The sequence below is a fragment of the Oncorhynchus nerka genome, linkage group LG19, assembly GCF_034236695.1.
Source record: "Oncorhynchus nerka isolate Pitt River linkage group LG19, Oner_Uvic_2.0, whole genome shotgun sequence".
Classification (NCBI taxonomy): Eukaryota; Metazoa; Chordata; class Actinopteri; order Salmoniformes; family Salmonidae; genus Oncorhynchus; species Oncorhynchus nerka.
In genome coordinates this window covers 19,015,738-19,029,987 of record NC_088414.1, presented here as the reverse complement: position 1 = coordinate 19,029,987, position 14,250 = coordinate 19,015,738, and the positions used below count along the sequence as shown (strand labels likewise).

At 41.0% G+C, this 14,250-nt stretch overlaps 1 protein-coding gene across 4 annotated transcripts in view; it reads left to right on the top strand.

Annotated features, from left to right (window-relative positions):
• The window catches only part of LOC115101153 (TNF receptor-associated factor 2-like), a 33,658-nt gene extending 19,881 nt beyond the window's left edge, over positions 1–13,777 (top strand). For 2 of the 4 annotated variants that reach the window (XM_029620408.2, XM_029620409.2), the window contains exons 5-11: positions 570–731; positions 887–961; positions 1,712–1,786; positions 3,203–3,442; positions 3,699–4,002; positions 4,283–4,431; positions 4,693–7,669. In XM_029620408.2, coding sequence (XP_029476268.1) covers positions 570–731; positions 887–961; positions 1,712–1,786; positions 3,203–3,442; positions 3,699–4,002; positions 4,283–4,431; positions 4,693–4,911 — 1,224 coding nt within the window. In that variant the 3' untranslated portion in view covers positions 4,912–7,669. Of the gene's footprint in view, positions 1–569; positions 732–886; positions 962–1,711; positions 1,787–3,202; positions 3,443–3,698; positions 4,003–4,282; positions 4,432–4,692; positions 7,670–7,883 lie in introns of those variants that run through there. The other 2 variants (XM_029620411.2, XM_029620410.2) reach the window with 2 other exon arrangements.
• The last annotated feature ends 473 nt before the right edge of the window (positions 13,778–14,250 follow it).

The following is a 14,250-nucleotide window of genomic DNA, read 5'->3' as shown; positions in this document are numbered from 1 at the left end:
CCAGAAAATCACATTGTATGATTTTTAAGTAATTAATTTGCATTTCCACCCAACACATTCCAAAGCCATCTGTCTTTCTACAGAGACCTTTTATCTTTCACTCCTTATACACTATGTGTCTGATTTATCATGTCTTTAATATCTCAATGTTCAAAGTTTACCCCGAATCCAACACCACTCTGGTGTAGCTTGTGCGCATCATAGAGCAGAACATGTTGCATGTCGGTGAGAGTCTCAGCTTTTCATAGATAGCTTTTAGTAGTTTGTAGCTCAAACCATTAGGACTCTACAGACGTTTTTTGTGGGGAAAAGACCTGGCCCGGGCCCCTTCCGGATCCGTCATTGTCTCAAAAACACTGGTCTCGTTTAGCCCCTGTTAATCCCACAGATTAATGGTTGGTATCTATGGATGCAGAATAAATCCAATGGTACAACCCAAACGTATGTAGCTCAAACACATTGTGTTTAAAAGGGGTTAAAGTCAAAAACTCGGTGGGACTCATTTGGTTAATACTGCTACACGTTTCTGCAAATGATCAGTGGTAAAACTCTTTGTTTTTGTTTCCCAGGCACAACACGAGGGCAAGTGTGAGTATGAGCGAGTACCATGTGAAACCTGCCAGGTCCTTATCCTGCGCAGTGAAAAAGAGAGGCATAATGAGAGAGAATGTGAAGCAAGGACATTGAACTGCAAGTACTGCAAAGTCTCCTTCAACTTCAAGGAAATCAAGGTGAGACGCATATCTGGAAAACACCAATGGCCAACAAATGTACAAGTGGACACAGTACTCCAGACATTCAGATTCTGATGAGAAGGTTATGGAATGTGTGGATTCTGAGATGAACTGATATTCTCATACCAACTCCCACTCCTTATCTATTACAGGCTCATGATGAAATCTGCCAGAAGTTTCCCATGCAGTGCAAGGACTGTGGAAAGAAAAAGATCCCACGGGAAAAGGTCTGTGTCTTTTAAAAGTCTTCATTTGGCTTGCTTTCTAGGTCAATTAATCGTATCTTATCAGCCGTGGTCCTATACAGTTTCTGCTTTCAATAAATATACATTGTTGCCTAGTCAAGTGGAGTAGGCCAGAGCATGAACAGACTCATTTACCACTCTTTAATAGAAGTAGGTCTCACTATGAAGTCTTCTCATAACAGAACTAAGAAGGTAGTTGCACTTTGTTTGAGTTAGCCCTTTGAACTTAGAATAAAATAACCTCAACAGTCATCTACTTTCACATTTGAAATAATTGTAATGCGGTGCGTGCTGGTGACAGGGAAGTCAGGCGCAGGAGAATGAACTTGGTAAAAATGGAGCTGTTTAATAAACATTCAAAAATCTCTGAAAACCAAAGTATACAAAAATAACATAATAGGGTGCAAAACCCGTCGCACACCAGAACAAATAACACACCTACATACAACAAACAATCTCTGACAAGGACATGAGGGGAAACAGAGGGTTAAATACACAACGTGTAATGAATGGGATTGGAACCAGGTGTGAAGGAAGACTAGACAAAACCAATGGATAATGGATCAAGGATGGCTAGAAGGTCGGTGACGTCGACCGCCGAACACCACCCAAAGAAGGAGAGGGACCGACTTCGGCGGAAGTCGTGACAATAATGCCGGTTATTTTCAGGGTTAAGCCCCAATTTAATCTCCATAACCCCCTGATCTTTCTCTTTCTGTTCTCTCCCTGCAGTTTCTAGATCACAGCAGATCCTGTGCCAAGTCTAAGACTGCATGTCCGTTCAGTGAGATCGGCTGCAAGGTTGTGGTGTGTATAGAAGATAAATTATATCTATTCTGATAAGGTTTTGTCTACAGTATATGATGATGGCCTTCTTAGATATTTGAAAAATGCATATCTTTGATTGTAATGTCCCAGACAGCTCTTGAATACGGTTTCCTGTTTGTCAGAGGAAACTGGTTTGTTTTTCTCATTTTTCTCCTATGACTTGCCTTCATCTGACAGTCAAATACATCTGGCTAAATTTGTAGTCGTTTGGATCAAGAAAAATCCCCTCTTTCCTTCTGAGTCACCTTGTCTACTCCATGGCATGCAGACAGTGAACAATGTTCTGTTGATTGTTTGGTTTATAGTTAGACCTTTATAATTAGACACTTGTGGCAACTTCTTGGTTGAAGCACAAGTAGTATCCAACCTAGTAGTACGTACAGCATGATCTGACATCTACCTGGCCATTGTTGTGGTGTAAAAATTGTCTGTCCTCAGTTGTAACACTCACCCTAACCCTAACCCTACTGCGTTCCAAACTGCCTCTGGAAGCAACATCAGCACAATAATTGTTTGTTGGTGTAAAACTTGTCCCCATTGGACTCTGTAGCAGTGGAAACGCGTTCTCTGGAGTGTTGATTCACGCTTCACCGTTGTGGCAGTCCAACGGACGGATTTGCGTTTGGCGGATGCCAAGAGAATGCTACCTGCCCGATTGCAACTGTAAATATAGGTGGAGGAGGAATAATGGTCTGGGGATGTTTTTCATGGTTCGGGCTAGGCCCCTTAGTTCCAGTGAAGGCAAATCTTAATGCTACATCATACAATGACATTCTAGATGATTCTGTGCTTCCAACTTTGTGGCAACAACAGTTTGGGGAAGGCCCTTTCCTGTTTCAGCATGACAATGCCAGCGTTCACAAAGCGAAGTCCATACAGAAATGGTTTGTCGAGATCGGTGTGGAAGAAATTGACTGGCCTGCACAGAGCCCTGACATCAATCCCATCGAACACTTTTGGGATGAATTGGATCGCCGACTGCGAAGCCAGTCCTAATCTTCTAACACCTCATTAATGTTCTTGTGGCTGAATTGGAAGCAAATCCCCGCAGCAATGTTCCAACATCTATTGGAAAGCCTTCCCAGAAGAGTGGAGTTTGTTATAGCAGCAAAGGGGGGACCAACTCCATATTGATGCCCATGATTCTGGAATGAGATGTTTGACGAGCAGGTGTCCACATATTTTCTTGGGTATTAGACACACCCTCAACAGAGAGACGTCTCAAAAGAGACATCTAGTGTTTGAGAGTAAATGTTCTGAGCTTTATGTGCAGTCCCCTACAATTGAACTCCAGCGTGAATCTCAATATTGAAGGGCATCTAAAATTGACACTGAACAGTATGATACAGACTAGTTAACTCAATGTGCTTAACGCCTTGTGTTGTGTCAACACAGATTGATAATGGGAAGCACAGTGACCACGAGCAGACTAGTGTCATGGAGCACATGCGTCTGATCCTGGCGATGATGTCTCTGGTGCGGCTTCAGCGTCCAGAGGCCCCAGGGCTGGGGGAGTGGCAGGAGGACTCTGGGCTGGGCCTGTACCGCGCTCCCGAGGATGGAGCCACAGCTACTGCAGCCACAGATGGGGGAGGAGCTGCTGCCTCTGGACAGACCTTTGGTCTTGACCACAAGGTTGGCTTAATTTGGTCTGATGCATTTGAGGAATAGGAAATATTACGGAAGCTATTGTTGTCTTATATATTGTTTTAAAGCTTCCCTTGTTTAACAGGACAATGTCAACCAAGCTGTTAAATGATCAATTGAATTGGCATCCTACTTGTTATTGAACTCTTACAGATGGCCTGAATACTAATCCATACAGAGATGTTGCAGTAACACATAATGAAGGACTTGTCTTCATTGTATTCTCTGTGTTGTGGTCCTGCAGGTGAGAGCACTGGAGAATATAGTGTGTGTATTGAACAGGGAAGTGGAGAGGAGTTCTCTCACTTTAGAGGCCTTCTCACGGCAACATCGTCTAGACCAAGACAAGATTGAGAACCTCGGCAACAAGGTACGTCAACTAGAGCGTACTCTCACCATGCGGGACCTACAACTGGCTGAGACAGACCAGACTCTGAGAGAACTCCAGTTTTGCACCTTTGATGGTGTCTTTGTCTGGAAGATCGCCGACTTCTCACGGCGCCGCCAGGACGCTGTGGCCGGGCGAACACCCGCTATGTTCTCACCAGGTTAGATCTGCCCGGATTATTTTATTCTTATGTTATTCACCGGTCCTTAAGGCCTGCAGTTACAAGTTGACTGGCTTTAACTTGAAAATCCTTCTATTTTCATTTAGGAAAATCTGATTGGATATATATTTTTTTATCTCCTTGCTCTTTAGTATACCATACTCTATGCACATTTATGGCAATGTTATTCCACAAGCATGCACTCATTTTTACCACAAGTGACTCAATAAGTCACAGATGCACATACTGTGATTCTAATATAGTTCCTCTTATCCCGTAGCATTCTACTCAAGTAAATATGGCTATAAGATGTGTCTGAGACTGTATCTGAATGGGGACGGAACGGGTCGAGGGACTCACCTTTCTCTTTTCTTCGTGGTGATGAGGGGCAAGTGTGACGCTCTGCTCAAATGGCCCTTCAGTCAGAAGGTAAGACTTGAGTAAATAAGGGATACAAAGTATATTGAAAGCATGAGCTTTCCAATAAAATTCCAGGCACTGGAATCTATGCCAAGGTACATTGAAGCTGTTCTGGCTCGTAGTGGCCCAACACCCTATTAAGACACTTTGTTTTTGTTTCCTTTATTTTGTCTGTTACCTGTGTCTAACATTAGTAACTACAACAAAATGCATTATAGTAAAAACTAAATATTAAATCTCCGTCCTCTTTCCTCGTTCTCTTCCCTGCAGGTGACACTGATGCTGCTGGATCAGAATAACAGGGAGCATATCATTGATGCCTTCCGACCTGATGTAAGCTCCACCTCTTTCCAGCGGCCAATCAGTGAGATGAACATAGCCAGTGGCTGCCCACTCTTCTGCCCATTGGCTAAACTGGCAGGCAAGAGCTCTTACCTTAGGGATGACACCATTTTCATCAAGGCCATTGTAGACCTCACAGGCCTGTAGTGACTGTGGAAGTCAAAGGCTTGTAGAAGTGGTGGTCAAAGGTCTGTAGAAACAGGAAGGGGTAGTTAAAGGCCCAAAAATGCACAGCAGAAGAACACACACAATGATGACTTATGACCATAAAATACATTAAATTATAAATATATTAAATAATATAATATAATTATAAGCATAATCTAGGCAGTGTCTATTTAGCCAGCTAACAGCATTTGAATGAAAACTCAGGTGGGTCAGAAATTCTCTCAGGGAGAGCTCTATATCTCAAACGTTCAGTCCATTCGTCAGATCTGCAGGATTATATAGATATTGTGAATTGTATTCATTGAAGGCACTGGGAGTCACATTTGTGGAACCATCAAGTGTGCAGGATGCACCAGCATGATAAGGCATTTACATGGGATTTCCAATGTATTGTTAATCAGATTGCAATGGAGGGTCTAGCCCACCCCATATGGGCCATCTACGAGTGACGTATTGTTCACCATAGTTCACACTGTAATATTTAAAGTAATAGTTACAGAGTCTTATAGTGGATGTCAGAAATAGATCTCGCATATGGTACAATGGAGCGCCCTTCACTGGTAACGAAAAGAGAGATCAGTAGATTGGACACCATTGCCTTGAATTAATAAGTCTCAACATCCTTTACATAAACATGCAAATTGTGGTGGACTATTCAAGAATTGGTTCAGAGGACCACAGTATGACTCATAATACCCATAAAACCTAGCAGTCAAACAGGGAAATGGTTCCAATCATTTTTTCACCATTAATTTTTCCCATAGGGGATTTTAGAAACACTTAAAATAAGGGGTTTGTTTCATGTAGGCTTACCCTGGCATGACATTTGATAACTGTGTAAATCTCTCTAGGACAAGGTGACTTTTATAAATATACTCACCTGTATTTACCCCCAAATTCAATGCTAATTAGCTGCTAATGTGGCTATCATAAAGGACTACAAATGCCATGATGATCTGGGCGAGACTGCCGAATCGAGGCAAAGGTAATAATGTCTGGATTAACTAATGTTAGCGGAATGTAATAATGAATAAATTGGCTACATTTCTTTATAAATTGACAATTCTGTGAACTGTCTTGTGCAAGTTTTAAATTGACACAATACCTGTTAGCAAAGGTGTCGGCTAGAGATGACGTGCAGGAGCTTGTAGGGATTTGTTGGTTTGCATTATGTCTACGTTGATGCCAATTAGTAATTTATTTTCTGCAAGTAAATAGAGCAGAATATATTGATAAGTCACCTTGTCCAAAAGAGATTAATGTGGTTGTCAAGATGTCCCGACAGGGTGTGCCTCCACGGATCATCCCTGAGTTTAAGGGTGTCTAAAATCCCCTATGGGGAAAAAAGAATAGTGTGAAAATGATTGGAACCATTTCCCTGTTTGACCGCTATGTTTTATGGGTATTATGACACCTTCGCTGTGGGGTTCTTTTGGCCCTCTTGATCAGCCTATTTCTCACTGATTGTAAAAGATCCGTAGTGTTATTTGCTAATGTTTTATAAAAATGTTTGCTAAAGTATTTTTCACTAGAAAATGAGTAACCTTACCGGCAAAATATACTTTTAACATCTAATGCTGTTAGCCGGCTAGATAACCACTGCCTCTAAATAATATATAAATCTCACACACAGTGCATTCGTAAAGTATTCAGACCACTTTACTTTTTCCACATTTTGTTACGTTACAACCTTATTCTAAAACTGATTCAATAGTTTTTTTTCTTCATCAATCTACACACAATATCTGAATAATGACAAAGGAAAAACTGGTTTTTAGAAATTTTTGCAAATGTATTAAAAATAACTTAAATATTACATTTACATTAGTATTCAGACCCTTTACTTAGTTGAAGCACCTTTTTGCAGCGATTACAATTTCTAAAAACCAGTTTTTCCTTTGTCATTATTCAGGTATTGTGTGTAGATTGATGAAGAAAAAAACAATTTAATCAATTTTAGAACAAGGCTGTAACGTAACAAAATGTGGAAAAAGGGAAGGGGTCTGAATACCTTCCGAATCCACTGTATATACACTACTGTATGGTGTGCATAAGTACACCACAGCATAGACATATAAAGTAAAGATATGATTCAATACATTATCATATTATAAATGAATTATATAAGATAACTGTTATAAAGTGATAAGCTGAGGAAGCTCCTTCTCTTTTCAAATACTAAATGCATCTTTACTTTCAAATAACAAGCTTATTTCTAGATGGTGAGCTCACTCATAAATACCCTTTAGCAAGCTATTATATACGCCAGGGATGGGCAACTGGTGGCCCACGGTCCCCTTTTGTAGGCCTGTGGATCAATAAAGAAAAAAATAGGTTTGGGTAGGGGGGGGTGTATGAATGTGGGTACGCAGAGTCACAAGGAAACTGTGGACCCTCATTAGTTCTGTTTTTGTGTTGGCCTCATCCAAGTTGCCAATCCCTGATATAAGCAATTGTATTGAATATAACAATGGAGTGTTTCTGAATGTTATTTACTTGTGACGGGCTCTCTTTCTTGTGTAAAGTGAAGAAAGACAATATAGATCTAACATTAACAAATGCTACAAGTAGATCGCCTTCACATTATTCTGGGTCATTCATTATCTATGTGTGATTTACTGAAGCATTTATGGTTAAGCTTTTATGATTACGTTTCTGCATGTGTTCATGTAGATCTAGTATGAATCTTTAATTATCACATCCATTAAATTGACAGACTAAGATTTTTTTTAATGTGCATGTGTGTGCGTGCGTGTGTGTGAGAATTATGTTCCAAAACAATGTATGACATAGTACTGTTGTACCTGATTAGGGCTGTTGCAGTGACCTTATTACTGCTACACCAGCAGTAAAATCCCACTTGACCATTGAATCACCTCAGTGTTTTCACACTTGGTCCCTTTCAGACAATTTTTGTGAACTAAGTGCAGTTTGCCAATTTTTTTTTTCAGTGTGCACACTCCAAAGGAACGCATTCCCCTCTAAAGAGCCCCAGAAGCGAACCAAACTGGGACCATCTCAAGATGTGGTCTGAGTTCGGTGCACTTGAATTCCTCGGTCCGGTTCCCTTTTTTAGGGCAATGTGAACACAAAGCCACTCCGGTTCGCTTGTCATTATTCCCGCACCAGACACTAGAATACTGCAACACCGTTTCCTCTGCCATAACCCAAGGAATTAAATCATCAAAATGTATTGATCACATCTTTACTAATGCTGCAGATATTTGCTTTAAAGCAGTATCCAAATCCATCGGATGTAGTGATCACAATATTAATAGCCATATTTAGGAAAACCAAAGCTCCAAAGGCTGGGCCTAACAAGACATTTTGTAATGATTCATATGTTGATGATGTAAATAATATTTGCTGGTCTGTGGTGTGTAATGAGGAACAACCAGACGCTGTACTTGACGCATTTCTGAAAATACTTATTCCAGTTACTAATAAGCACCCATTCAGAAAATGACTGTAAAAACTGTTAAATTGCCTTGGATTGATGAGGAATTGAAAAATTGTATGGTTGAGAGGGACGAGGCAAAAGGTATGGCAAATAAGTATGGCAGCCCAACTGATTGGCAAACATACTGCAAATTTAAGAAATCATGTGACTAAACTAAATAAAAAGAAACTACACTATGAAACAAATAAATTATATAAAGCAAGATAGTAAAAAGTATTGGGGCACCTTAAATTAGATTTTGGGTAGAAAAGCCATCTTAGCTCCTTCATTCATTGAATTAGATGGCTCATTCATCACAAAGCCCACTGATATTGCAAACTACTTTAATGACTTTTTCATTGGCAAGATAAGCAAACTTAGGGAAGACATGCCAACAACAAACGCTGACACTACACATCCAAGTCTATCGGACCAAATTATGAAAGAAAATAATTGTACTTCTGAATTCTGTAAAGTCAGTGTGGAAGAGGTGAAAAAATGGTTGTCTATCAACAATGACAAGCCACCGGGGTCTGACAACCTGGATGGAACATTACTGAGGGTATTAGTGGACAATATTGCCACTCCTATTTGCCACATTTTCCATTTAAGCCTACTACCGAGCGTGTGCCCTCAGGCCTGGTTGGGAAACCAAAGTCATTCCGCTACCCAAGAATAGTAAATCCAATCGAAGTTTATTTGTCACGTGCGCCGAATACAACATGTGTAGACCTTACAGTGAAATGCTTACTTACAGGTCCTAACCAACAGTGCAATTTGTGAGTAAAACATAGGTATTAGGTGAACAATAGAAATAAAAAAACAACAGTAAAAAGACTGAAAAATAACAGCGGTGAGGCTATATACAGTAGTGAGGCTATATACAGGCACCGGTTAGTTGGGCTAATTGAGGTAGTATGTACATGTAGGTATGGTTAAAGTGGCTATGCATATATGATAAACGGAGAGTAGCAGTTGCGTAAAAGGGGGGGTGGTGGGGAGGACACAATGCAAATAGTCCGGGTAACCATTTGATTACCCGTTCAGGAGTCTTATGGCTTAGGGGTAAAAACTGTTGAGAAGCCTATTGGACCTAGACTTGGCGCTCCGGTACCGCTTGTCATGCGGTAGTAGAGAGAACAGTCTATGACTGGGGTGGCTGGGGTCTTTCACAATTTTTAGGGCCTTCCTCTGACACCGCCTGGTGTAGAGGTCCTAGGTGGCAGACAGCTTAGCCCCAGTGATGTACTGGGCCGTATAGAGTACCCTCTGTAGTGCCTTGTGGTTGGAGGCCGAGCAGTTGCTGTAGCAGGCAGTGATGCAACCAGTCAGGATGCTCTCGATGTTGCAGCTGTAGAACCTTTTGAAGATCTGAGAACCCATGCCAAATATTTTAGTTTCCTGAGGGGGAATAGGCTTTGTCGTGCCCTCTTCACGAAAGCCCCCTTTACTGGCTCAAATAGCCGACCAATCAGCCTGTTACCAACCCTTAGTAAGCTTCTGGAAAAAATTGTGTTTGACCAGATACAATGCTATTTCACAGTAAACAAATTGACAACAGAATTTCAGCATGCTTATAGGGAAGGACACTCAACATGCACAGCACTTTCAGAGTGGGTGGCAAGGAATAAGTTAGCCCTAAATATTTCTAAAACTAAAAGCATTGTATTTGGAACAAAACACTCACTTAACCAGGCAGCACGGCTGGCCCTTGGATGTACACAGAGAGCTAATATTAATAATATGCATGTAAATCTCTCCTGGCTGAAAGTGGAGGAGAGATTGACTTCATCACTACTTTTCTTTTTATTGAGAGGTATTGACATGTTGAATGCACCGAGCTGTCTGTCTAAACTACTGGCACACAGCTCGGACACCCATGCATACCCCACAAGACATGCCACCAGAGGTCTCTTCACAGTCCCCAAGTCCAGAACAGACTATGGGAGGCACATGGTACTACATAGAGCCATGACTACATGGAACTCTATTCCACATCAAGTAACTGACGCAAGCACTAAAATTTGATTTTAAAAAAGCAGATAAAAATACACCTTATGGAACAGCAGGGACTGTGAAGCAACACAAACATAGACACATACACAATAACACACGCACTGTACGTACACATGGATTTAGTACTGTAGATATGTGGACGTGGTGTATTAGGGGCCTGAGGGCACACAGTGTGTTGTGAAATCTGTGAATGTATTGTAATGTTTTTAAAATTGTATAAACTGCCTTAATTTAGCTGGACCCCAGGAAGAGTAATTGGGATCCATAATAAATACAAATAACCCCTCACATTGGAACCACACGAGGGAAGATGATGATGTGCAGGCTCTCAGAAAAAATCTTGCTGTTTTGGGATATTGATTAGCGATTGTCAAGGAAGCACAGAAATTCCAAAATATGTGTGGAGATTTTAGTTCAGATTATTTATTTGCAATATGTGATCTATAAAGAGAGCTACATAAGCTGTTTTATTCACTTGTGGGGTTTGAAAAGTGTGAGAAGACAACAACATATTTGATGAGAATCACAACATCAGGTACAAAATCAATTCTAGCTCTTAAAGGGACAGTAGCCCATGGGTGTACAACTTTCAATTTAATCTGCAGTTATTCTTTTGCTATGTATTCTGTTACTATTAACATGTAAATATTATTGTTATCTTCTGATGGCATTTAGTTAAAAGATGAGACAATTGTAATCTATTAGCTTCCAAAATGTTGTTTTTCAAGGTAACAACACTGCCATCACGCACAGATGCGCGCGACTCTTGGCGGCAGTAAGAAAGCCATCGCCATCTGCACCCATTCAACATAGCCTTGATTTATTACTTCTAAACAAAGTCACTTTTTGTGGTTCTTATACGCTTCCAATGATTCTTTTAAATTCTTGCTTGAACAGTCGATAAGGTTATATTTGGTTATGATCTTTGCAAAATAACTATTTTGGATGCAGCGGTTGTTAGCTAGAATGCTAAAGCTCATTGATATAGGCTGTAGCAAAAGCTTGCCAAAGAGCCGTTTTACTGGTTGAAGTTTTTTTTTTTAAGTATAATGTACACTCAGCAAAAAAAGAAATGTCCCTTTTTCAGGACCCTGTCTTTCAAAGATAATTCGTAAAAATCCAAGTTTATACACTGTTTCCCATGCTTGTTCAATGAACCATAAACAATTAATGAACATGCACCTGTGGAACGGTCATTAAGACACTGACAGATTACAGACGGTAGGCAATTGAGGTCACAGTTATGAAAACTTAGGACACTAAAGAGGCCTTTCTACTGACTCTGAAAAACACCAAAAGAAAAATGCCCAGGGTCCCTGCTCATCTGCGTGAACGTGCCTTAGGCATGCTGCAAGGAGGCATGAGGACTGCAGATGTGGCCAGGGCAATAAATTGCAATGTGTAACAACACCTGCACAGGATCAGTACATCCGAACATCACACCTGCGGGACAGGTACAGGATGGCAACAACAACTGCCCGAGTTACACCAGGAATGCACAATCCCTCCATCAGTGCTCAGACTGTCCGCAATAGTCTGAGAGAGGCTGGACTGAGGGCTTGTAGGCCTGTTGTAAGGCAGGTCCTCACCAGACATCACCGGCAACAACACCGCCTATGTGCACACACCCACTGTCGCTGGACCAGACAGGACTGGCAAAAAGTGCTCTTCACTGACGAGTCGCGGTTTTGTCTCACCAGGGGTGATGGTCGGATTCGCGTTTATCATCGAAGGAATGAGCGTTACACCGAGGCCTGTACTCTGGAGCGGGATCGATTTGGAGGTGGAGTGTCCATCATCGTCTGGGGGGCGGTGTGTCACAGCATCATCGGACTGAGCTTGTCATTGCAGGTAATCTCAACGCTGTGCGTTACAGGGAAGACATCCTCCTCATGTGGTATCCTTCCTGCAGGCTCATCCTGACATGACCCTCCAGCATGACAATGTCAGCAGCCATACTGCTCGTTTTGTCCGTGATTTTCTGCAAGACAGGAATGTCAGTGTTCAGCCATGGCCAGCGAAGAACCTGGATCTCAATCCCATTGAGCACGTCTGGGACCTGTTGGATCGGAGGGTGAGGGAACTTGCAGGTGCCTTGGTGGGGTAACATCTCACAGCAAGAACGGGCAAATCTGGTGCAGTCCATGAGGAGATGCACTGCAGTACTTAATGCAGCTGGTGGCCACATCATATACTGACTGTTACTTTTGACCCCACCCCCCCTTTGTTCAGGGACACATTATTCCATTTCTGTTTGTCACATCTGTGGGACTTGTTCAGTTTGTCTCAGTTGTTGAATCTTCTTATGTTCATACAAATATTTACACGTTAAGTTTGCTGAAAATAAACGCAGTTGACAGTGAGAGGATGTTTCTTTTTTTTTGCTGAGTAGTTGATTTGCGATATGGAGCAATATTTGTAAACACAGGAAGGGGTATACTGTAGCTGTCCAATAACATGTTCTGGTGGAATGACTTGTCCTGCACTTAGTAAAAACCCAGAGTGCATTGAGTGAATGTTGGAAAAAGATGTTGGTCCCTTAACATAGCAATATGAATGCAAAGAGGACTCAGAGCACAAAATAGATGAAGTGACCTGGTAAGAGTTTAAAGTCAAGGGGAGTGTGAATATGAAAAGAACAGAGTTCTTTAGCTTTTCTTTTTACCCCTGAGTTCGGTTCATTTTTTAACCTTTATTTAACAAATTCTTAACAATGACGGCCTACCAGGAACAGTGGGCTAATTGCCCTTTGTTGAGGTGCATAATGACATATTTTTACCTTTTCAGCTCGGGTTTTGATCTAGCAACTTTTTGGTTACTGGCCCAATGCTCTAACCACTAGGCTACCTGCTGCCCCATTTAAAGAGGACTATATGTGAAGATACCCTTAATCTCTTCTTATGCACTCTGGACATGCGTTGTTAGTACGCAACTCACTTAAGACCGTTGTAGTGGAAGAGTGAGAGAAGGTGATATACTTGCGACGTGCACTGAGATCCAGCATGATGACTCAATATAGCCACTATATGTATCTCTTAATAACTGCATAATGGTGCAAGTTAGACATACTCATTATAGTCATACTGAGATGTGATGTAAGGCTCACTAGATTGCTCCAGAGATGTACAGGGCCTGTTGCATGTATTTACATATTGGAGTCAGATTGAGACATTTAGTTTATTATATTCTACATAATGGTTGGATAATTTCCACACATCTACAGAATGATGACCCCCTCATTCTCAGTGATGGGGAATTCTACCAACACAGATGCCATTATACAAGTAATAGCCTACCTCCCAGTACACGTGACTGAAAAAACAAATTTAAGGTGTCTTTGGTACATACTTTGTCTAACCTATACTCAAATTAAACAAATTCTAGTAATCATCTTTGAGTGTGGACTGTATTATGATGCATACTGGATGGACTGGTTACCTTATGCTACGCTCCAAACGTTCTATCCATGAGTCTGGGAGAGAGCATGTAGGCCTAAGTGATGTTGGTTCATTGACTGTGCAGGGAGGCTTAGTTAGCCTACAATTATAGTAAATTAGTATTTGATTTTGAATAGCTCAGTAATAGAGAATTATTATATTTCTAAGACATTTAAGTTTTGTATCATTCACAACTCAATCTAGTGTGTAGGACCTGTTTCAAATAATCATTTTCACACTCAACATTGCCACTTCATATGTACACTCGCTCTGGAATGGGAAAAATATCCTTTTATTTTATTCAGATAAGTTCAATTATATTCTTACAATAAAATAATGGCATGGAACTTTAGCATATCCTGTTTGCTAAATCAACTAGCCTACATCACATAGCCAAATAACCCAGTAGGCCAACTCATTCTGTCC